This window comes from Salmo salar, chromosome ssa09 (genome assembly GCF_905237065.1).
Source record: "Salmo salar chromosome ssa09, Ssal_v3.1, whole genome shotgun sequence".
NCBI classification, from domain to species: domain Eukaryota; kingdom Metazoa; phylum Chordata; class Actinopteri; order Salmoniformes; family Salmonidae; genus Salmo; species Salmo salar.
The window spans coordinates 49,723,242-49,747,907 of record NC_059450.1 but is presented as its reverse complement, the minus strand read 5'-3'; the positions used below and the strand labels follow the sequence as shown (position 1 = coordinate 49,747,907).

Sequence of the window (24,666 nt, the reverse complement as noted above, 5' to 3'; positions counted from 1 at the left end):
ACTGGTCAGGACGTGACAGTAACATCTTATGTTTCACCTAGTCGTTGCTGAACAACGACATGAATAACATACAGCTGGCTGGGTTTACGCTGCATCGGCAGGATAGAACAGCAGCCTCCTGTAAGACAAGGGGTGGAGGTCTGTGTCTATTTGTAAACAACAGTTAGTGCACAAAATCTAATAATAAGGAAGTCTCTAGGTTTTGCTTGCCTGAGGTAGAGTATCTCATGATAAGCTGTAGACCACACTATTTACCAAGAGAGTTTTCGTCTATATTTTTCGTAACTGTCTATTTACCGCCACAAATCGATGCTGGCACTAAGACCGCACTCAATGAGCTGTATACGGCCATAAGCAAACAGGAAAATGCTCATCCAGAGGCAACGCTCCTAGTGGACGGGGACTTTAATGCAGGGAAACTTAAATCTGTTAAGACCTGATTTCTATCAGCATGTTAAATGTGCAACCAGGTGGAAAAAAATGTGCCCTCCATTTGGCAAATCTGACAACAATTCTATATGCCTGATTCCTGCCAAAACAAATAGGACTCTAACCTGGACGCTTATAAGAAATCCTGCTATGCCCTCCAACAAACCATCAAACAGGCAAATCGTCAATACAGGACTAAGATTGAATCGTACTACACCAGCTCTGACGTTCGTCAGATGTGTGCAAACTACTATTACAGACTACAAAGGGAAGCACAGCCGCGAGCTGCCCAGCGACACGAGCCTACCAGACGAGCTAAATTACTTCTACATTTACATTTAAGTCATTTAGCAGACGCTCTTATCCAGAGCAACTTACAAATTGGTGCAATCTCCTAATGATATCCAGTGGAACAACCACTTTACAATAGTGCATCTAAATATTTTAGGGGGGGGTTAGCAGGGTTACTTTGTCCTATCCCAGGTATTCCTTAAAGAAGTGGGGTTTCAGGTGTCTCCGGAAGGTGGTGATTGACTCCGCTGTCCTGGCGTCGTGAGGGAGCTTGTTCCACCATAGGGGTGCCAGAGCAGCGAACAGTTTTGACTGGGCTGAGCGGGAACTGTGCTTCCTCAGAGGTAGGGGGGCCAGCAGGCCAGAGGTGGATGAGCGCAGTGCCCTCGTTTGGGTGTAGGGACTGATCAGAGCCTGAAGGTACGGAGGTGCCGTTCCCCTCACGGCTCCGTAGGCAAGCACCATGGTCTTGTAGCGGATGCGAGCTTCAACTGGAAGCCAGTGGAGAGAGCGGAGGAGCGTGGTGACGTGAGAGAACTTGGGAAGGTTGAACACCAGACGGGCTGCGGCGTTCTGGATGAGTTGTAGGGGTTTAATGGCACAGGCAGGGAGCCCAGCCAACAGCGAGTTGCAGTAATCCAGACGGGAGATGACAAGTGCCTGGATTAGGACCTGCGCCGCTTCCTGTGTGAGGCAGGGTCGTACTCTGCGAATGTTGTAGAGCATGAACCTACAGGATCGGGTCACCGCCTTGATGTTAGTGGAGAACGACAGGGTGTAGTCCAGGGTCACGCCAAGGTTCTTAGCACTCTGGGAGGAGGACACAATGGAGTTGTCAACCGTGATGGCGAGATCATGGAACGGGCAGTCCTTCCCCGGGAGGAAAAGCAGCTCCGTCTTGCCGGGGTTCAGCTTGAGGTGGTGATCCGTCATCCACACTGATATGTCTGCCAGACATGCAGAGATGCGATTCACCACCTGGTTATCAGAAGGGGGAAAGGAGAAGATTAATTGAGTGTCGTCTGCATAGCAATGATAGGAGAGACCATGTGAGGATATGACAGAGCCAAGTGACTTGGTGTATAGCGAGAATAGGAGAGGGCCTAGAACAGAGCCCTGGGGGACACCAGTGGTGAGAGCACATGGTGCGGAGACAGATTCTCGCCACGCCACCTGATAGGAGCGACCTGTCAGGTAGGACGCAATCCAAGCGTGGGCCGCACCAGAGATGCCCAGCTCGGAGAGGGTGGAGAGAAGGATCTGGTGGTTCACAGTATCAAAGGCAGCAGATAGGTCTAGAAGGATGAGAGCAGAGGAGAGAGAATTAGCTTTAGCAGTGCGGAGAGCCTCCGTGACACAGAGAAGAGCAGTCTCAGTTGAATGACCAGTCTTGAAAACTGACTGATTTGGGTCGAGAAGGTCATTCTGAGAGAGATAGCAAGAGAGCTGGCCAAGGACGGCACGTTCAAGAGTTTTGGAGAGAAAAGAAAGAAGGGATACTGGTCTGTAGTTGTTGACATCGGAGGGATCGAGTGTAGGTTTTTTCAGAAGGGGTGCAACTCTCGCTCTCTTGAAGACGGAAGGGACGTAGCCAGCGGTCAAGGATGAGTTGATGAGCGAGGTGAGGTAAGGGAGAAGGTCTCCGGAAATGGTCTGGAGAAGAGAGGAGGGGATAGGGTCAAGCGGGCAGGTTGTTGGGCGGCCGGCCGTCACAAGACGCGAGATTTCATCTGGAGAGAGGGGGGAGAAAGAGGTCAAAGCACAGGGTAGGGCAGTGTGAGCAGGATCAGCGGTGTCGTTTGACTTGACAAACGAGGATCGGATGTCGTCGACCTTCTTTTCAAAATGGTTGACGAAGTCATCCGCAGAGAGGGAGGAGGGGGGAGGAGGATTCAGGAGGGAGGAGAAGGTGGCAAAGAGCTTCCTAGGGTTAGAGGCAGATGCTTGGAATTTAGAGTGGTAGAAAGTGGCTTTAGCAGCAGAAACCCTAGAGGAAAATGTAGAGAGGAGGGAGTGAAAGGATGCCAGGTCCGCAGGGAGGCGAGTTTTCCTCCATTTCCGCTCGGCTGCCCGGAGCCCTGTTCTGTGAGCTCGCAATGAGTCGTCGAGCCACGGAGCAGGAGGGGAGGACCGAGCCGGCCTGGAGGATAGGGGACATAGAGAGTCAAAGGATGCAGAAAGGGAGTAGAGGAGGGTTGAGGAGGCAGAATCAGGAGATAGGTTGGAGAAGGTTTGAGCAGAGGGAAGAGATGATAGGATGGAACAGGAGAGAGTAGTGGGAGAGAGAGAGCGAAGGTTGCGACGGCGCAATACCATCCGAGTAGGGGCAGAGTGAGAAGTGTTGGAGGAGAGCAAGAGGGAAAAGGATACAAGGTAGTGGTTGGAGACTTGGAGGGGAGTTGCAATGAGATTAGTGGAAGAACAGCATCTAGTAAAGATGAGGTCAAGCGTATTGCCTGCCTTGTGAGCAGGGGGGAAGGTGAGAGGGTGAGGTCAAAAGAGGAGAGGAGTGGAAAGAAGGAGGCAGAGAGGAATGAGTCAAAGGTAGACGTGGGGAGGTTAAAGTCACCCAGAACTGTGAGAGGTGAGCCATCCTCAGGAAAGGAACTTATCAAGGCGTCAAGCTCATTGATGAACTCTCCAAGGGAACCTGGAGGGCGATAAATGATAAGGATGTTAAGCTTGAAAGGGCTGGTAACTGTGACAGCATGGAATTCAAAGGAGGCGATAGACAAATGGGTCAGGGGAGAAAGAGAGTATGTCCACTATGCTCGCTTCGAGGCAAGCAACACTGAAGCATGCATGAGAGCATCAGCTGTTCCGGACGACTGTGTGATGACGCTCTCTGTAGCCGATGTGAGTAAGACCTTTAAACATTCACAAGTCCGCAGGGCCAGACAGATTACCAGGACGTGTACTCTGAGCATGCGCTGACCAACTGGCAAGTGTCTCCACTGACATTTTATTGCGAGTGGATTATACACTCGCCAACGAATTCTCACCAAGCACCCAGATCTGTGGCCCTTGTATCGGCGTCTCCTCTTCCTGAGAATGACGGGGATTTGGGTCTGGTCCGGGAGGAGACGTATATCTTTTGCCTACAATTGTTTAAATAAAAAAATCTGCGTCCAGTCCAAGGTGAGTAATCGCTGTTCTGATGTCAAAAAGCTATTTTCTGTCATAAGAGATGGTGGCAGAAACATTATGTAAAAAAAAAGTTACAAACAAGACGAAAAAAAAAATGAATAGCACGATTGGTTAGGAGGCCGTAAAACAGTGGCCATCGCCTCCGGTGCCAATTACACTGAGTGAGTCAGTTATCCTCACTGAGTGAATCAGTTATCCTCACTGAGCGGGTCAGTTATCCTCACTGAGCGGGTCAGTTATCCTCACTGAGCGGGTCAGTTATCCTCACTGAGCGGATCAGTTATCCTCACTGAGCGGGTCAGTTATCCTCACTGAGCGGGTCAGTTATCCTCACTGAGCGTGTCAGTTATCCTCACTGAGCGGATCAGTTATCCTCACTGAGCGAGTCAGTTATCCTCACTGAGTGAGTCAGTTATCCTCACTGAGTGAGTCAGTTATCCTCACTCTGTGAGTCAGTTATCCTCACTCTGTGAGTCAGTTATCCTCACTGAGTGGATGAGTTATCCTCACTGAGTGAGTCAGTTATCCTCACTGAGTGAGTCAGTTATCCTCACTCTGTGAGTCAGTTATCCTCACTCTGTGAGTCAGTTATCCTCACTGTGTGAGTCAGTTATCCTAGGAGGGAGATTCCAAGATGTGGGAAGTGTGCAGTTGGGCATGGGATAGAGGATTGTGTCGTTTCTGTGGATAAAGTTGTGTGTGTCAACTGTAGGGGTGCCCATGTTGCTGGGGATCAGAAGTGTCTGGTGGGAGAGAGGCAAGTTGAGGTGGCTAGAATCAGAGTAGTGCAGAAGGTGTCATATACCCAAATGTATTTTAGGGGATTTTAACAACTGTACCTTGCACAAAGTCCTGCGCACATACCACCAGTATGTGAAATGTCAGACTAAGAAAAATAGGACTCTTGACTTGTGCTACGGGACAATACCAAATGCGTTTTCTGCCACCATCAGACCTCCCCTGGGGACATCAGACCACAATGTGGTCTACCTCAGGCTAACCTAATGTCGGCTCCTGGAGAGGGAGAAACCCACAGTTAAAATTGTCCAGATCTGGAATGACAACAATATCACTTGTCTCCAGGAGTGTTTTGATTACTATGTGGGAGGCATTTGGTCTCCAGGGGTGTTTTGGCTGTACCATGTGGGAGGTATTTGATCTCCAGGGGTGTTTTGACTGTACTATGTGGGAGGTATTTGGTCTCCATGGGTGTTTTGACTGTACTATGTGGGAGGTATTTGGTCTCCAGGGGTGTTGTGACTGTACTATGTGGGAGGTATTTGGTCTCCTGGGGTGTTTTGACTACTATGTGGAAGGTATTTGGTCTCCAGGGCTGTTTTGACTGTACTATGTGGGAGGTATCTGGTCTCCAGGGGTGTTTTGACTGTGCTATGTGGGAGGCATTTGGTCTCCAGGGGTGTTTTGACTGTACTATGTGGGAGGAATTTGGTCTCCAGGGGTGTTTTGACTGTACTATGTGGGAGGTATTTGGTCTCCAGGGGTGTTTTGACTGTACTATGTGGGAGGTATTTGGTCTCCAGGGGTGTTTTGACTGTACTATGTTGGAGGTGTTTGGTCTCCAGGGGTGTTTTGACTGTACTATGTGAGAGGTATTTGGTCTCCAGGGGTGTTTTGACTGTACTATGTGGGAGGTATCAGGTCTCCAGGGGTGTTTTGACTGTACTATGTGAGAGGTATTTGGTCTCCAGGGGTGTTTTGACTGTACCATGTGGGAGATATTTGGTCTCCAGGGGTGTTTTGACTGTACTATGTGGGAGGTATCTGGTCTCCAGGGGTGTTTTGACTCTACCATATGGGAGGTATTTGGTCTCCAGGGGTGTTTTGACTGTACTATGTGGGAGGTATTTTGTCTCCCGGGGTGTTTTGTCTGTACCATGTGGGAGGTATTTGGTCTCCAGGGGTGTTTTGACTGTACCATGTGGGAGGTATTTGGTCTCCAGGGGTGTTTTCACTGTACCATGTGGGAGGTATTTGGTCTCCAGGGGTGTTTTGACTGTACGATGTGGGAGGTATTTGGTCTCCAGGGGTGTTTTGACTGTACCATATGGGAGGTATTTGGTCTCCAGGGGTGTTTTGACTGTACTATGTGGGAGGTATTTGGTCTCCTGGGGTGTTTTGACTGTACTATGTGGGAGGAATTTGAGGACAGCAGCTCTGATCTTGATGAACTCACAGATGTTGTTTCAGACTATGTAAACATCCCTGTTGAGTCAGTTGTGCCAACTAAAACCTGTAAAATGTTCCCTAACAATAAGCCTTGGGTATCAAAACATCTCTACTTGATAGGAAGAAGGCAGTTTATGCTGAGGCCTATAGACAGGCTTTAACCTGTTAGGGCTAGGGGGCAGCATTTGCACGTCTGGATAAATTTTTTTACCCGATTTAATCTGGTTACTAATCCTACCCAGTAACTACAATATGCATATACTTATTATATATGGATAGAAAACACTCTAACGTTTCTAAAACTGTTTGAATGGTGTCTGTGAGTATAACAGAACTCATTTGGCAGGCAAAACCCTGAGACATTTTCTGACAGGAAGTGGATACCTGATGTGTTGTATTGACTTTAAACCTATCCCATTGAAAAACACAGGGGCTGAGGAATATTTTGGCACTTCCTATTGCTTCCACTAGATGTCACCAGCCTTTACAAAGTGTTTTGAGTCTTCTGGAGGGAGATCTGACCGAACAAGGGCCATGGAACGATGATGTCCCATTAGACACCTGGCGCGCGAGTTCATGTTGGGTACCCTCGTTCCAATACGTTATAAAAGAGTATGCATTCGTCCACCTTGAATATTATTCATGTTCTGGTTAAAAAGGCCCTAATGATTTATGCTATACAACGTTTGACATGTTTGAACGAACGTAAATATATTTTTTCCCCTCGTTCATGACGAGAAGTCCGGCTGGCTTAGATCATGTGCTAACAAGACGGAGATTTTTGGACATAAATGATGAGCTTTTTTGAACAAAACTACATTCGTTATGGACCTGTGATACCTGGAAGTGACATCTGATGAAGAGAATCAAAGGTAATGGATTATTTACATAGTATTTTCGATTTTAGATCTCCCCAACATGACGTCTAGTCTGTATCGCAACGCGTATTTTTCTGGGCGCAGTGCTCAGATTATTGCAAAGTGTGATTTCCCAGTAAGGTTATTTTTAAATCTGGCAAGTTGATTGCGTTCAAGAGATGTAAATCTATAATTCTTTAAATGACAATATAATATTTTACCAATGTTTTCTAATTTTAATTATTTAATTTGTGACGCTGACTTGACTGCCGGTTATTGGAGGGAAACGATTTCCTCAACATCAATGCCATAGTAAAACGCTGTTTTTGGATATAAATATGAACTTGATAGAACTAAAAATGCATGCATTGTCTAACATAATGTCCTAGGAGTGTCATCTGATGGAGATTGTAAAAGGTTAGTGCATCATTTTAGCTGGTTTTATGGTTTTGGTGACCCTGTCTTTGACTTGACAAAACATTACACACAACTCTTGTAAATGTACTGTCCTAACATACTCTAAATTTATGCTTTCGCCGTAAAACCTTTTTGAAATCGTAAAACGTGGTTAGATTAAGGAGATGTTTATCTTTCAAATGGTGTAAAATAGTTGTATTTTTGAAGAATTTGAATTTTGACATTTATTTGGATTCAAATTTGCCGCTCTTGAAATGCACCTGCTGTTGATGGAGTGCACCACGGGTGGCACGCTAGCGTCCCACCTAGCCCATAGAGGTTAAGAGATGTACAACGTGAGATCAGTTTATGCTGAGGCTTATAGACAGGCTTTAAGAGATGTACAACGTGAGATCAAAAGACAGATTTATACCTTGTCAGCTCAGGGATTCGATCTAGTAACACTTTCGGTTACTGGCCCAATGCTCTAACCACTAGGCTACCTGCCGCCTCTATCTAGCGAATAGACTTCTGCAGTATATAGACTTAATTTCCCTTATTCATCTAGACTTGGCATAGGATTAAGGGTACGTATTTGGCGTAGAGTTAGGGGTACGTATTTGGCGTAGAGTTAGGGGTACGTATTTGGCATAGAGTTAGGGGTACATACTTGGCGTAGGCCTTCTCCAGCAGGGCGCTCCAGAACTCGTTCCTCTCGGCAGACTTGGTGAACACCAGCTGGTTGTTGAAGGTGGGGATGCGGTCGTCGATGACAACGTCAACCCAGTCGCCGTAGCGCCAGAACTAGAGGAGGAAAAGGCACGGGTGATGACATTCTGACAGGAGTTGATCATGAATTGTAATCAGGGTCGGGGGGTGGTCGATTTCAGTTCAATTCATGTCAAGTAAACCTCGGAATTCCTATCTCACTTTTGAGGAAATTCATTGAGGTACAATTTCAATTTCAGTTTCAAATGTCAGTGTATTTCCTGAATTCACTGACTTGAAATGTAATCGAGGCCCTTCCCTGACTACAATAAAACAGAGAAATAGACAGTCTATGTAAAATGTGTTATTGTTTCTAGTTATCTAATAATGAGGGTTGTTTTGATTGGTGAGTTCTGACCTGGAAGTGGAAGATTCCTCCATATCCCTCGGAGAGGCTCTGTTCCTGAGGAATGACCCGGTAGAGGAGCTTCTCATTCAGAGTCAAACAGGCTATAGCAGCCAGCAGCCAGCAGTCACCTAGGAAACAGACAGTTAGTTACCTAGGAAACACACAGTCAGACAGGCTATAGCAGCCAGCAGCCAGCAGTCACATAGGAAACACACAGTTAGTTACCTAGGAAACACACAGTCAGACAGGCTATAGCAGCCAGCAGTCACCTAGGAAACACACAGTTAGTTACCTACGAAACACACAGTCAGACAGGCTATAGCAGCCAGCAGCCAGCAGTCACCTAGGAAACACACAGTCAGACAGGCTATAGCAGCCAGCAGTCACCTAGGAAACATGCAGTGAGAAACACACACCAATAACCTAGTTGTGCATTTGTATAACAACAACACTGTGATGTGGATCTAAAAATAGCGATACAATATTTTCAGCCAGCAGTCACCTATACACACACACACACACACACACACACACACACACACACACACACACACACACACACACACACACACACCAAGGAACACACAAGATACACACACATTATCATCATCACGCACTACACACAATGAAGACAGTCAAGAACACCGTCAATGAAGACAGTCAATGAAAACAGTCAAGAACACCGTCAATGAAGACCGTCAATGAAGACAGTCAATGAAGACAGTCAATGAAGACAGTCAATGAAGACAGTCAATGAAGACAGTCAATGAAAACAGTCAATGAACACGGACCATGAACACAGTCCATGAACACAGTCAATGAACACAGTCAATGAAGACAGTCAATGAACACAGTCAATGAAGACAGTCAATGAAGACAGTCAATGAAGACAGTCAATGAACAGAGTCAATGAAGACAGTCAATGAACACAGTCAATGAAGACAGTCAATGAAGACAGTCAATGAACACAGTCATTGAAGACCGTCAATGAAGACCGTCAATGAACACAGTCAATGAAGACAGTCAATGAAGACAGTCAATGAACACAGTCAATGAACACAGTCAATGAAGACAGTCAATGAAGACAGTCAATGAACACAGTCAATGAACACAGTCAATGAACACAGTCAATGAAGACCGTCAATGAAGACAGTCAATGAACACAGTCAATGAACACAGTCAATGAACACAGTCAATGAACACAGTCAAGAACACCGTCAATGAACACCGTCAATGAAGACCGTCAATGAACACAGTCAATGAAGACAGTCAATGAACACAGTCAATGAACACAGTCAATGAACACAGTGAAGAACACAGTCAATGATACTGGTAAAATGTACACAATATGTAAAATCATTGTTCTCTGAAGCCATTACAATTGATTGGAGTTAATGGACGAAAGCTGTCATTTTTTCCCCTTACTGTTTGACTATTGAGTAGTGGCCATTAACCTCATTGGTTGTCAGTTACCATCATCCCATTGGTTCTCAGTGACCATCATCCCATTGGTTGTCAGTGGCCATTATCCCATTGGTTGTCAGTGGCCATAATCCCATTGGTTGTCAGTGGCCATTATCCCATTGGTTGTCAGTGGCCATAATCCCATTGGTTGTCAGTGGCCATTATCCCATTGGTTGTCAGTGGTCATCATCCCATTGGTTGTCTCCAGATGTGACTTGATATCTGAATAATACTAATATTTCCTCTGATATATTTGTGTTGTTGAGGAAAAGTCTCCCTCCTCACCTCAGTGTTCTCTGGTTGTCTCTCAGTGTTCTCTGGTTGTCTCTCAGTGTTCTCTGGTTGTCTCTCAGTGTTCTCTGGTTGTCTCTCAGTGTTCTCTGGTTGTCTCTCAGTGTGTTCTGGTTGTCTCTCAGTGTGTTCTGGTTGTCTCTCAGTGTTCTCTGGTTGTCCCTCAGTGTTCTCTGGTTGTCTCTCAGTGTTTTCTGGTTGTCTCTCAGTGTTCTCTGGTTGTCTCTCAGTGTTCTCTGGTTGTCTCTCAGTGTTCTCTGGTTGTCCCTCAGTGTTTTCTGGTTGTCTCTCAATGTTCTCTGGTTGTCTCTCAGTGTTCTCTGGTTGTCTCTCAGTGTTCTCTGGTTGTCTCTCAGTGTTCTCTGGTTGTCTCTCAGTGTTTTCTGGTTGTCCCTCAGTGTGTTCTGGTTGTCTCTCAGTGTTCTCTGGTTGTCTCTCAGTGTTCTCTGGTTGTCTCTCAGGGTTTTCTGGTTGTCTCTCAGTGTTCTCTGGTTGTCTCTCAGTGTTCTCTGGTTGTCTCTCAGTGTTTTCTGGTTGTCTCTCAGGGTTTTCTGGTTGTCTCTCAGTGTTCTCTGGTTGTCTCTCAGTGGTCTCTGGTTGTCCCTCAGTGTGTTCTGGTTGTCTCTCAGTGTTCTATGGTTGTCTCTCAGTGTTCTCTGGTTGTCTCTCAGTGTTTTCTGGTTGTCTCTCAGTGTTCTCTGGTTGTCTCTCAGTGTTCTCTGGTTGTCCCTTAGTGTGTTCTGGTTGTCTCTCAGTGTTCTCTGGTTGTCCCTCAGTGTTCTCTGGTTGTCCCTCCACCTCGGTGTGGAGGATGTGCCCAGTCAGGGAGTTAACTGTTGAACAATGTCAGTTTTGAGCATTTAGAATATTTTGGTCCCAGCCTGCATGGATCTTTGTTCCCACTGGATGGACGAACAGCTTAACAATGAGAAGTGCTGCTAGCTGGAATCCCTTCCATAGAGCCAGTACAATATAGAGAGGCCACTGGTAGAGAGGTGGAGAGGCCACCGGTAGAGAGGTGGAGAGGCCGGTTCAGAGGCTCGCAGGGGGAGAGATTAGGTGTTTTCTCCCTTGAAGGGACAGGTTACCAGGGCTATAATGGGACGGATTACCAGGGCTATAACACATCACACACCTGTATCAGTCAATACATCACCTGACCCTCCTCACCATAAGCATCCACAGGCGTAGCAACAACAGAGGATGAGGGGGACCTGTCCCCCACAAATATTCAAAACACTCAACTGTCCAAAGTTAACAACAAACTAGCAAGAGAAGAGAGAATCATGTTGGGGTCAGAGTAGAGTTGGGGTCATTGTAGTAATGTGTTGGGGTCATTGTAGTGTTGGTGTTGGGGTCATTGTAGTGTTGGGGTCATTGTAGTGTTGGTGTTGGGGTCAGAGTAGTGTTGGGGTCATTGTAGTGTTGGGGTCAGAGTAGTGTAGTGTTGGGGTCATTGTAGTGTTGGGGTCATTGTTGTGTTGGGGTCAGAGTAGTGTTGGGGTCATTGTAGTTTTGGGGTCAGTGTAGTGTTGGGGTCAGAGTAGTGTTGGGGTCAGAGTAGTGTTGGGGTCATTGTAGTGTAGTGTTGGGGTCATTGTAGTGTTGGGGTCATTGTAGTGTTGGGGTCATTGTAGTGTTGGTGTTGGGGTCATTGTAGTGTTGGGGTTATTGTAGTGTTGGTGTCATTGTAGTGTTGGGGTCATTGTAGTGTTGGGGTCATTGTAGTGTTGGGGTCAGAGTAGTGTTGGGGTCAGAGTAGTGTTGGGGTCAGAGTAGTGTTGGGGTCAGTGTAGTGTTAGGGTCAGTGTAGTAATGTGTTGGGGTCATTGTAGTGTTGGGGTCAGAGTAGTGTTGGGGTCAGTGTAGTAATGTGTTGGGGTCATTGTAGTGTTGGGGTCATTGTAGTGTTTGGGTCATTGTATTGTTGGGGTAATTGTAGTATTGGGGTCAGTGTAGTAATGTGTTGGGGTCATTGTAGTATTGGGGTCAGTGTAGTAATGTGTTGGGGTCAGTGTAGTATTGGGGTCAGTGTAGTATTGGGGTCAGTGTAGTGTAGTATTGTGGTCAGTGTAGTATTGGGGTCAGTGTAGTGTAGTGTTGGGGTCAGTGTAGTGTTGGGGTCAGTGTAGTGTTGGGGTAATTGTAGTATTGGGGTCAGTGTAGTAATGTGTTGGGGTCATTGTAGTATTGGGGTCAGTGTAGTAATGTGTTGGGGTCAGTGTAGTATTGGGGTCAGTGTAGTGTTGGGATTAGTGTAGTGTTGGGGTCAGTGTAGTATTGGGGTCAGTGTAGTATTGGGGTCAGTGTAGTATTGGGGTCAGTGTAGTATTGTGGTCAGTGTAGTATTGGGGTCAGTGTAGTGTTGGGGTCAGTGTAGTGTTGGGGTCAGTGTAGTATTGGGGTCAGTGTAGTATTGGGGTCAGTGTATTGTAGTGTTGGGGTCAGTGTATTGTAGTGTTGGGGTCAGTGTAGTGTTGGGGTCAGTGTAGTATTGGTGTCAGTGTAGTGTAGTGTTGGGGTCAGTGTAGTGTTGGGGTCAGTGTAGTATTGGGGTCAGTGTAGTGTAGTATTGGGGTCAGTTTAGTATTGGGGTCAGTGTAGTATTGGGGTCAGTGTAGTATTGGGGTCATTGTAGTGTTGGTGTTGGGGTCATTGTAGTGTTGGGGTTATTGTAGTGTTGGTGTCATTGTAGTGTTGGGGTCATTGTAGTGTTGGGGTCATTGTAGTGTTGGGGTCATTGTATTGTTGGGGTAATTGTAGTATTGGGGTCAGTGTAGTAATGTGTTGGGGTCATTGTAGTATTGGGGTCAGTGTAGTAATGTGTTGGGGTCAGTGTAGTATTGGGGTCAGTGTAGTATTGGGGTCAGTGTAGTGTAGTATTGTGGTCAGTGTAGTATTGGGGTCAGTGTAGTGTAGTGTTGGGGTCAGTGTAGTGTTGGGGTCAGTGTAGTGTTGGGGTAATTGTAGTATTGGGGTCAGTGTAGTAATGTGTTGGGGTCATTGTAGTATTGGGGTCAGTGTAGTAATGTGTTGGGGTCAGTGTAGTATTGGGGTCAGTGTAGTGTTGGGATTAGTGTAGTGTTGGGGTCAGTGTAGTATTGGGGTCAGTGTAGTATTGGGGTCAGTGTAGTATTGGGGTCAGTGTAGTATTGTGGTCAGTGTAGTATTGGGGTCAGTGTAGTGTTGGGGTCAGTGTAGTGTTGGGGTCAGTGTAGTATTGGGGTCAGTGTAGTATTGGGGTCAGTGTAGTGTTGGGGTCAGTGTAGTATTGGGGTCAGTGTAGTATTGGGGTCAGTGTAGTGTAGTGTTGGGGTCAGTGTAGTGTTGGGGTCAGTGTAGTATTGTGGTCAGTGTAGTGTAGTATTGGGGTCAGTTTAGTATTGGGGTCAGTGTAGTATTGGGGTTAGTGTAGTATTGGCGTCATTGTAGTGTAGTGTTGGGGTCATTGTAGTGTTGGGGTCATTGTAGTGTTGGGGTCATTGTAGTGTTGGTGTTGGGGTCATTGTAGTGTTGGGGTTATTGTAGTGTTGGTGTCATTGTAGTGTTGGGGTCATTGTAGTGTTGGGGTCATTGTAGTGTTGGGGTCAGAGTAGTGTTGGGGTCAGAGTAGTGTTGGGGTCAGAGTAGTGTTGGGGTCAGTGTAGTGTTAGGGTCAGTGTAGTAATGTGTTGGGGTCATTGTAGTGTTGGGGTCAGAGTAGTGTTGGGGTCAGTGTAGTAATGTGTTGGGGTCATTGTAGTGTTGGGGTCATTGTAGTGTTTGGGTCATTGTAGTGTTGGGGTCAGTTTAGTATTGGGGTCAGTTTAGTATTGGGGTCAGTGTAGTATTGGGGTCAGTGTAGTATTGGGGTCAGTGTAGTGTAGTGTTGGGGTCATTGTAGTGTTGGGATCAGTGTGGTGTTGGGGTCATTGTATTGTTGGGGTAATTGTAGTATTGGGGTCAGTGTAGTAATGTGTTGGGGTCATTGTAGTATTGGGGTCAGTGTAGTAATGTGTTGGGGTCAGTGTAGTATTGGGGTCAGTGTAGTATTGGGGTCAGTGTAGTATTGGGGTCAGTGTAGTGTAGTATTGTGGTCAGTGTAGTATTGTGGTCAGTGTAGTGTAGTGTTGGGGTCATTGTAGTGTTGGGGTCAGTGTAGTGTTGGGGTAATTGTAGTATTGGGGTCAGTGTAGTAATGTGTTGGGGTCATTGTAGTATTGTGGTCAGTGTAGTAATGTGTTGGGGTCAGTGTAGTATTGGGGTCAGTGTAGTATTGGGGTCAGTGTAGTATTGGGGTCAGTGTAGTATTGTGGTCAGTGTAGTATTGGGGTCAGTGTAGTGTTGGGGTCAGTATAGTGTTGGGGTCAGTGTAGTATTGGGGTCAGTGTAGTATTGGGGTCAGTGTATTGTAGTGTTGGGGTCAGTGTAGTGTTGGGGTCAGTGTAGTATTGGGGTCAGTGTAGTGTAGTGTTGGGGTCAGTGTAGTGTTGGGGTCAGTGTAGTATTGGGGTCAGTGTAGTGTAGTATTGGGGTCAGTTTAGTATTGGGGTCAGTGTAGTATTGGGGTCAGTGTAGTATTGGGGTCAGTGTAGTGTAGTGTTGGGGTCAGTGTAGTGTTGAGGTCAGTGTAGTGTCATATTGGGGTCAGTGTAGTGCAGTGTTGGGGTCAGTTTAGTATTGGGGTAATTTTAGTATTGGGGTCAGTGTAGTGTAGTGTTGGGGTTAGTGTAGTGTTGTGGTTAGTGTAGTGTTGGGGTCAGTGTAGTATTGGGGTCAGTGTAGTATTGGGGTCAGTGTAGTATTGGGGTCAGTGTAGTAATGGGGTCAGTGTAGTATTGTGTTGGGATCAGTGTAGTATTGGGGTCAGTAGAGTATTGGGGTCAGTGTAGTGTAGTGTTGGGGTCAGTGTAGTAATGGGGTCAGTGTAGTATTGGGGTCAGTGTAGTATTGTGTTGGGGTCAGTGTAGTATTGTGTTGGGGTCAGTGTAGTATTGGGGTCAGTGTAGTATTGGGGTCAGTATAGTATTGTGTTGGGGTCAGTGTAGTATTGGGGTCAGTAGAGTATTGGGGTCAGTATAGTGTAGTGTTGGGGTCAGTGTAGTATTGGGGTCAGTGTAGTAATGGGGTCAGTGTAGTAATGGGGTCAGTGTAGTGTAGTGTTGGGGTCAGTGTAGTATTGGGGTCAGTGTAGTAATGGGGTCAGTATAGTATTGTGTTGGGGTCAGTGTAGTATTGGGGTCAGTAGAGTATTGGGGTCAGTGTAGTGTAGTGTTGGGGTCAGTGTAGTAATGGGGTCAGTGTAGTATTGGGGTCAGTGTAGTATTGTGTTGGGGTCAGTGTAGTATTGTGTTGGGGTCAGTGTTGTATTGGGGTCAGTGTAGTATTGGGGTCAGTATAGTATTGTGTTGGGGTCAGTGTAGAATTGGGGTCAGTAGATTATTGGGGTCAGTGTAGTGTAGTGTTGGGGTCAGTGTAGTAATGGGGTCAGTGTAGTATTGGGGTCAGTGTAGTAATGGGGTCAGTGTAGTATTGGGGTCAGTGTAGTGTTGGGGTCAGTTTAGTATTGGGGTCAGTGTAGTGTAGTGTTGGGGTCAGTTTAGTGTTGGGGTCAGTGTGGTATTGGGGTCAGTGTAGTGTTGGGGTCAGAGTAGTGTTGGGGTCAGAGTAGTGTTGGGGTCAGAGTAGTGTTGGGGTCAGTGTAGTGTTAGGGTCAGTGTAGTAATGTGTTGGGGTTATTGTAGTGTTGGGGTCAGAGTAGTGTTGGGGTCAGTGTAGTAATGTGTTGGGGTCATTGTAGTGTTGGGGTCATTGTAGTGTTGGGGTCATTGTAGTGTTGGGGTCAGTTTAGTATTGGGGTCAGTTTAGTATTGGGGTCAGTATAGTATTGGGGTCAGTGTAGTATTGGGGTCAGTGTAGTGTAGTGTTGGGGTCATTGTAGTGTTGGGGTCAGTGTGGTGTTGGGGTCATTGTATTGTTGGGGTAATTGTAGTATTGGGGTCAGTGTAGTAATGTGTTGTGGTCATTGTAGTATTGGGGTCAGTGTAGTAATGTGTTGGGGTAGGTGTAGTATTGGGGTCGGTGTAGTATTGGGGTCAGTGTAGTATTGGGGTGATTGTAGTGTAGTATTGAGGTCAGTGTAGTATTGGGGTCAGTGTAGTGTAGTGTTGGGGTCAGTGTAGTGTTGGGGTCAGTGTAGTGTTGGGGTAATTGTAGTATTGGGGTCAGTGTAGTAATGTGTTGGGGTCATTGTAGTATTGGGGTCATTGTAGTAATGTGTTGGGGTCAGTGTAGTATTGGGGTCAGTGTAGTGTTGGGATTAGTGTAGTGTTGGGGTCAGTGTAGTATTGGGGTCAGTGTAGTATTGGGGTTAGTGTAGTATTGTGGTCAGTGTAGTATTGGGGTCAGTGTAGTGTTGGGGTCAGTGTAGTGTTGGGGTCAGTGTAGTATTGGGGTCAGTGTAGTATTGGGGTCAGTGTATTGTAGTGTTGGGGTCAGTGTAGTGTTGGGGTCAGTGTAGTATTGGGGTCAGTGTAGTGTAGTGTTGGGGTCAGTGTAGTGTTGGGGTCAGTGTAGTATTGGGGTCAGTGTAGTAATGGGGTCAGTGTAGTAATGGGGTCAGTGTAGTGTAGTGTTAGGTTCAGTGTAGTATTGGGGTCAGTGTAGTAATGGGGTCAGTATAGTATTGTTTTGGGGTCAGTGTAGTAATCGGGTCAGTGAAGTATTGGGGTCAGTGTAGTAATGGGGTCAGTGTAGTATTGGGGTCAGTGTAGTGTTGGGGTCAGTTTAGTATTGGGGTCAGTGTAGTGTAGTGTTGGGGTCAGTTTAGTGTTGGGGTCAGTGTGGTATTGGGGTCAGTGTAGTGTTGGGGTCAGAGTAGTGTTGGGGTCAGAGTAGTGTTGGGGTCAGAGTAGTGTTGGGGTCAGTGTAGTGTTAGGGTCAGTAGAGTAATGTGTTGGGGTTATTGTAGTGTTGGGGTCAGAGTAGTGTTGGGGTCAGTGTAGTAATGTGTTGGGGTCATTGTAGTGTTGGGGTCATTGTAGTGTTTGGGTCATTGTAGTGTTGGGGTCAGTTTAGTATTGGGGTCAGTATAGTATTGGGGTCAGTGTAGTATTGGGGTCAGTGTAGTGTAGTGTTGGGGTCATTGTAGTGTTGGGGTCAGTGTGGTGTTGGGGTCATTGTATTGTTGGGGTAATTGTAGTATTGGGGTCAGTGTAGTAATGTGTTGGGGTCATTATAGTATTGGGGTCAGTGTAGTAATGTGTTGGGGTCAGTGTAGTATTGGGGTCAGTGTAGTATTGGGGTCTGTGTAGTATTGGGGTCAGTGTAGTGTAGTATTGTGGTCAGTGTAGTATTGGGGTCAGTGTAGTGTAGTGTTGGGGTCAGTGTAGTGTTGGGGTCAGTGTAGTGTTGGGGTAATTGTAGTATTGGGGTCAGTGTAGTAATGTGTTGGGGTCATTGTAGTATTGGGGTCAGTGTAGTAATGTGTTGGGGTCAGTGTAGTATTGGGGTCAGTGTAGTGTTGGGATTAGTGTAGTGTTGGGGTCAGTGTAGTATTGGGGTCAGTGTAGTATTGGGGTCAGTGTAGTATTGGGGTCAGTGTAGTATTGTGGTCAGTGTAGTATTGGGGTCAGTGTAGTGTTGGGGTCAGTGTAGTGTTGGGGTCAGTGTAGTATTGGGGTCAGTGTAGTATTGGGGTCAGTGTATTGTAGTGTTGGGGTCAGTGTAGTGTTGGGGTCAGTGTAGTATTGGGGTCAGTGTAGTGTTATGTTGGGGTCAGTGTAGTGTTGGGGTCTGTGTAGTATTGGGGTCAGTGTAGTGTAGTATTGGGGTCAGTTTAGTATTGGGGTCAGTGTAAAATTGGAGTCAGTGTAGTATTGGGGTCATTGTAGTGTAGTGTTGGGGTCATTGTAGTGTTGGGGTCATTGTAGTGTTGGGGTCATTGTAGTGTTGGTGTTGGGGTCATTGTAGTGTTGGGGTTATTGTAGTGTTGGTGTCATTGTAGTGTTGGGGTCATTGTAGTGTTGGGGTCATTGTAGTGTTGGGGTCATTGTATTGTTGGGGTAATTGTAGTATTGGGGTCAGTGTAGTAATGTGTTGGGGTCATTGTAGTATTGGGGTCAGTTTAGTAATGTGTTGGGGTCAGTGTAGTATTGGGGTCAGTGTAGTATTGGGGTCACTGTAGTATTGGGGTCAGTGTAGTGTAGTATTGTGGTCAGTGTAGTATTGGGGTCAGTGTAGTGTAGTGTTGGGGTCAGTGTAGTGTTGGGGTCAGTGTAGTGTTGGGGTAATTGTAGTATTGGGGTCAGTGTAGTAATGTGTTGGGGTCATTGTAGTATTGGGGTCAGTGTGGTAATGTGTTGGGGTCAGTGTAGTATTGGGGTCAGTGTAGTGTTGGGATTAGTGTAGTGTTGGGGTCAGTGTAGTATTGGGGTCAGTGTAGTATTGGGGTCAGTGTAGTATTGGGGTCAGTGTAGTGTTGGGGTCAGTGTAGTGTTGGGGTCAGTGTAGTATTGGGGTCAGTGTAGTATTGGGGTCAGTGTAGTGTTGGGGTCAGTGTAGTATTGGGGTCAGTGTAGTGTAGTGTTGGGGTCAGTGTAGTGTTGGGGTCAGTGTAGTGTAGTATTGGGGTCAGTGTAGTGTAGTATTGGGGTCAGTTTAGTATTGGGGTCAGTGTAGTATTGGGGTCAGTGTAGTATTGGGGTCATTGTAGTGTAGTGTTGGGGTCATTGTAGTGTTGGGGTCATTGTAGTGTTGGGGTCATTGTAGTGTTGGTGTTGGGGTCATTGTAGTGTTGGGGTTATTGTAGTGTTGGTGTCATTGTAGTGTTGGGGTCATTGTAGTGTTGGGGTCATTGTAGTGTTGGGGTCAGAGTAGTGTTGGGGTCAGAGTAGTGTTGGGGTCAGAGTAGTGTTGGGGTCAGTGTAGTGTTAGGGTCAGTGTAGTAATGTGTTGGGGTCATTGTAGTGTTGGGGTCAGAGTAGTGTTGGGGTCAGTGTAGTAATGTGTTGGGGTCATTGTAGTGTTGGGGTCATTGTAGTGTTTGGGTCATTGTAGTGTTGGGGTCAGTTTAGTATTGGGGTCAGTTTAGTATTGGGGTCAGTGTAGTATTGGGGTCAGTGTAGTATTGGGGTCAGTGTAGTGTAGTGTTGGGGTCATTGTAGTGTTGGGGTCAGTGTGGTGTTGGGGTCATTGTATTGTTGGGGTAAATGTAGTATTGGGGTCAGTGTAGTAATGTGTTGGGGTCATTGTAGTATTGGGGTCAGTGTAGTAATGTGTTGGGGTCAGTGTAGTATTGGGGTCAGTGTAGTATTGGGGTCAGTGTAGTATTGGGGTCAGTGTAGTGTAGTATTGTGGTCAGTGTAGTATTGGGGTCAGTGTAGTGTAGTGTTGGGGTCATTGTAGTGTTGGGGTCAGTGTAGTGTTGGGGTAATTGTAGTATTGGGGTCAGTGTAGTAATGTGTTGGGGTCATTGTAGTATTGGGGTCAGTGTAGTAATGTGTTGGGGTCAGTGTAGTATTGGGGTCAGTGTAGTGTTGGGATTAGTGTAGTGTTGGGGTCAGTGTAGTATTGGGGTCAGTGTAGTATTGGGGTCAGTGTAGTATTGGGGTCAGTGTAGTATTGGGGTCAGTGTAGTTTTGGGGTCAGTATAGTGTTGGGGTCAGTGTAGTATTGGGGTCAGTGTATTGTAGTGTTGGGGTCAGTGTAGTGTTGGGGTCAGTGTAGTATTGGGGTCAGTGTAGTGTAGTGTTGGGGTCAGTGTAGTGTTGGGGTCAGTGTAGTATTGGGGTCAGTGTAGTGTAGTATTGGGGTCAGTTTAGTATTGGGGTCAGTGTAGTATTGGGGTCAGTGTAGTATTGGGGTCAGTGTAGTGTAGTGTTGGGGTCAGGGTAGTGTTGAGGTCAGTGTAGTGTCGTATTGGGGTCAGTGTAGTGCAGTGTTGGGGTCAGTTTAGTATTGGGGTCAGTTTAGTATTGGGGTCAGTGTAGTGTAGTGTTGGGGTTAGTGTAGTGTTGGGGTCAGTGTAGTATTGGGGTCAGTGTAGTATTGGGGTCAGTGTAGTATTGGGGTCAGTGTAGTAATGGGGTCAGTGTAGTATTGTGTTGGGATCAGTGTAGTATTGGGGTCAGTAGAGTATTGGGGTCAGTGTAGTGTAGTGTTGGGGTCAGTGTAGTAATGGGGTCAGTATAGTATTGTGTTGGGGTCAGTGTAGTATTGTGTTGGGGTCAGTGTAGTATTGGGGTCAGTGTAGTATTGGGGTCAGTATAGTATTGTGTTGGGGTCAGTGTAGTATTGGGGTCAGTAGAGTATTGGGGTCAGTGTAGTGTAGTGTTGGGGTCAGTGTAGTAATGGGGTCAGTGTAGTATTGGGGTCAGTGTAGTAATGGGGTCAGTGTAGTAATGGGGTCAGTGTAGTGTAGTGTTGGGGTCAGTGTAGTATTGGGGTCAGTGTAGTAATGGGGTCAGTATAGTATTGTGTTGGGGTCAGTGGAGTATTGGGGTCAGTAGAGTATTGGGGTCAGTGTAGTGTAGTGTTGGGGTCAGTGTAGTAATGGGGTCAGTGTAGTATTGGGGTCAGTGTAGTATTGTGTTGGGGTCAGTGTTGTATTGGGGTCAGTGTAGGTTTGGGGTCAGTAGGGTATTGTGTTGGGGTCAGTGTAGTATTGGGGTCAGTAGATTATTGGGGTCAGTGTAGTGTAGTGTTGGGGTCAGTGTAGTAATGGGGTCAGTGTAGTATTGGGGTCAGTGTAGTATTGGGGTCAGTTTAGTATTGGGGTCAGTGTAGTGTAGTGTTGGGGTCAGTTTAGTGTTGGGGTCAGTGTGGTATTGGGGTCAGTGTAGTATTGGGGTCAGTGTAGTAATGGGGTCAGTTTAGTGTTGGGGTCAGTGTAGTATTGGGGTCAGTGTAGTATTGGGGTCAGTGTAGTGCAGTGTAGTTATTATTTACCAAGGTCTCCCTGGCAAATGTCTGTCCTGCTGGCTCCGCCCACAATGAACTGAGGGTTCTCACAGATTTCCTGAAGACACACAGAAACACGCAGACACGTGGATTAGCTGACAGGGGGAATAAATACTGAAGACACACAGAAACACACAGACACGTGGTTTAGCTGACTGGGGGAATATATACTGAAGACACACAGAAACACACAGACACGTGGATTAGCTAACTGGGGGAATATATACTGAAAACACACAGAAACACACAGACACGTGGATTAGCTGACTGGGGGAATACAGTTGATGTCGGAAGTTTACATACACTTAGGTTGGAGTAATTAAAACTCGTTTTTCAACCACTCCACAAATTTCTTGTTAACAAACTATAGTTTTGGCAAGTCGGTTAGGACATCTACTTTGTGCATGACACAAGTAATTTTTTCTACAATTGTTTACAGATTATTTCACTTATAATTCACTGTATAACAATTCCAGTGGGTCAGAAGTTTACATACACTAAGTTGACTGTGCCTTTAAACAGCTTGGAAAATTCCAGAAAATTATGTCATGGCTTTAGAAGCTTCTGATAGGCTAATTGACATAATTTGAGTCAATTGGAGGTGTACCTGTGGATGTATTTCAAGGCCTACCTTCAAACTCAGTGCCTCTTTGCTTGACATCATGGGAAAATCAAAAGAAATCAGGCAAGACCTCAGAAAACAAATTGTAGACCTCCACAAGTCTGGTTCATCCTTGGGAGCAATTTCCAAATGCATGAAGGTACCACATACATCTGTACAAACAATAGTACGCAAGTATAAACATCATGGGACCACGCAGCCGTCATACCGCTCAGGAAGGAGACGTGTTCTGTCTCCTAGAGATGAACGTACTTTGGTGCGAAAAGTGCAAATCAATCCCAGAACAACAGCAAAGGATCTTGTGAAGATGCTGGAGGAAACAGGTACAAAGTTATCTATATCCACAGTAAAACAAATCCTATATCGACATAACGTGAAAGGACGCTCAGCAAGGAAGAAGCCACTGCTCCAAAACTGCCATAAAAAAGACAGACTACGGTTTGCAACTGCACATGGGAACAAAGATCGTACTTTTTGGAGAAATGTCCTCTAGTCTGATGAAACAAAAATAGAACTGTTTGGCCATAATGACCATCATTATGTTTGGAGGAAAAAGGGGGAGACTTGCAAGCTGAAGAACACCATCCCAACCGTGAAGCACGGGGGGTGGCAACATCATGTTGTGGGGGTGCTTTGCTGCAGGAGGGACTGGTGCACTTCACAAAATAGATGGCATCATGAGGAAGGAAAATGATGTGGATATATTGAAGCAACATCTCAAGACATAAGTCAGGAAGTTAAAGCTAGGTTGCAAATGGGTCTTCCAAATGGACTATGACCCCAAGCATACTTCCAAAGTTGTGGCAATATGGCTTAAGGACAACAAAGTCAAGGTATTGGAGTGGCTATCACAAAGCCCTGACCTTAATCATATAGAAAATTTGTGGGCAGAACTAAAAAAGTGTGTGCGAGCAAGGAGTTCTACAAACCTGACTCAGTTACACCAGCTCTGTCAGGAGGAATGGGCCAAAATTCACTCAACTTGTGGAAGGCTACCCAAAACGTTTGACCCAAGTTAAACAATTTAAAGGCAATGCTACCAAATACTAATTGAGTGTATGTAAACTTCTGACCCACTGGGAATGTGATGAAAGAAACAAAAGCTGAAATAAATCACTCTCTCTACTTTTATTCTGACATTTCACATTCTTAAAATAAAGTGGTGATCCTAACACCTAAAACAGGGAATCTTTACTAGGATTAAAATGTCAGGAATTGTGGAAAAACTGAGTTGAAATATATTTGTCTCTCCGTCTTCAACTGTATATCTGTCACTTTAGGTTTGCATGTATTCTGATCTAGTTAACTGTTATGGAATAGTGACCCAATACAATGAATAACACTGTAACAGCAACAGTATGGAGCTGATGAAACACTGCCACACTGCCATTGTTTGGAAATCGAAGGAACGTACCGGTAAACACTATGCCAGTGCTCACACAGAAACACAGACACATATGGGGGGGGGCAGTAATCCATACGTTAGTTTTGTTCAATCAACCAAAGTCACATAATGCGACATTTAGCTTTTTCTAACCAAAAAGCCGATGTAACCCATGCAAATCACCTCAAAGTAAATTCACATCCAGGCAATAAGCTACATAATCCACTTCAGAGACGTCGGACCTGTTTACATCTGTATTACTTTAACCATATGATTCAGAACCATTTCTAACCATATGATTCAGAACCATTTCTAACCATATGATTCAGAACCATTCCTAACCATATGATTCAGAACCATTCCTAGCAATTTTTTAACCATATGATTCAGAACCATTTCTAACCGTTCTTTAACCATATGATTCAGAACCATTTCTAACCATATGATTCAGAACCATTTCTAACCATATGATTCAGAACCATTTCTAACCATTCTTTAACCATATGATTCAGAACCATTTCTAACCATATGATTCAGAACCATTTCTAACCATATGATTCAGAACCAATTCTAACCATATGATTCAGAACCATTCTAACCATATGATTCAGAACCATTTCTAACCATTCTGTTACATCCATGTTTCAAGCAGCCATATCAACAGTTATTCTAGCCCACGATGCTAAACATTTAGATCGAGATAAGATTATACAAAATCTGTGAGAAATATTCGTTTTACTACCATCAGCAATCCCTTTTAAAACGTCCTTGTTGTTGACTCGGTATTGTAGACATCATCCCACCTCCCAAATGCGTGTCCATTCCTTCCCCCTCTTTATAGAATCATCTTCCTCTCTTGTATGTCCCCCTTCCCCTCCCCCCCTCCTCTTACCTTGGGTCTCTTCCAGACGATGTTCTTCACCTTGTTGGACTTGTGTCCCAGCTCCTTGTATCCCAGAGACTCCACGGAGGCTGGGAACGTGTCATCCTCAAACAGGCACTTCTTGGTGAGGCACTCCTGTTTCAGCGCGGCAAAGTCCTGTCCGCTGAAACGCAGGGGCTTGCTGAGGCTTCCTTCTCCGTCTCTTCTCTCTCTCTCCCGAATCAGCCGGTCACAGAAGAAGCCAGATGGTGTAAAAGGCATTCTGGATTTTTTGGGGGGATTTTTTTTTTAAGACTGGCTTTTGCCACTTCCACTAAAGTCTTACAAGCCTAAAAAGCTAATCTATGATTGGCTGTGTCGTTGTATGACTTTCCCCTCCCTCTTGGTCATAGAGTAGACTCTAAAGGCCATGCCGGGTGAAAAAGACTCCACGTACATTCACACTCACACACTGACACACACACTGACACACACACTGACACACACACACACACACACACACACACACTGACACAGACACACTGACACACTGACACACGCACACACACACAGACACACACACGCACACACACACACACACACACTGACACACGCACACACGCACGCACACACGCAGACACACACACACACACAGACGCACGCACGCACACACACACACGC

General features: G+C 45.8%; 1 protein-coding gene across 2 annotated transcripts in view; it reads right to left on the bottom strand.

The window, feature by feature from the left end:
• Positions 1 to 24,456, bottom strand: part of capn3a (calpain 3a, (p94)) — a 233,087-nt gene extending 208,631 nt beyond the window's left edge. The window contains exons 1-4 of one of the 2 annotated variants that reach the window (XM_045723776.1): positions 24,016 to 24,456; positions 21,106 to 21,175; positions 8,434 to 8,552; positions 7,978 to 8,111 (exon numbers count right to left, since the gene is read on the bottom strand). In XM_045723776.1, coding sequence (XP_045579732.1) covers positions 7,978 to 8,111; positions 8,434 to 8,552; positions 21,106 to 21,175; positions 24,016 to 24,267 — 575 coding nt within the window. In that variant the 5' untranslated portion in view covers positions 24,268 to 24,456. The remainder of the gene's footprint in view (positions 1 to 7,977; positions 8,112 to 8,433; positions 8,553 to 21,105; positions 21,176 to 24,015) is intronic. The other variant, XM_045723775.1, reaches the window with a different exon arrangement.
• Between the last annotated feature and the right edge of the window lie 210 nt (positions 24,457 to 24,666).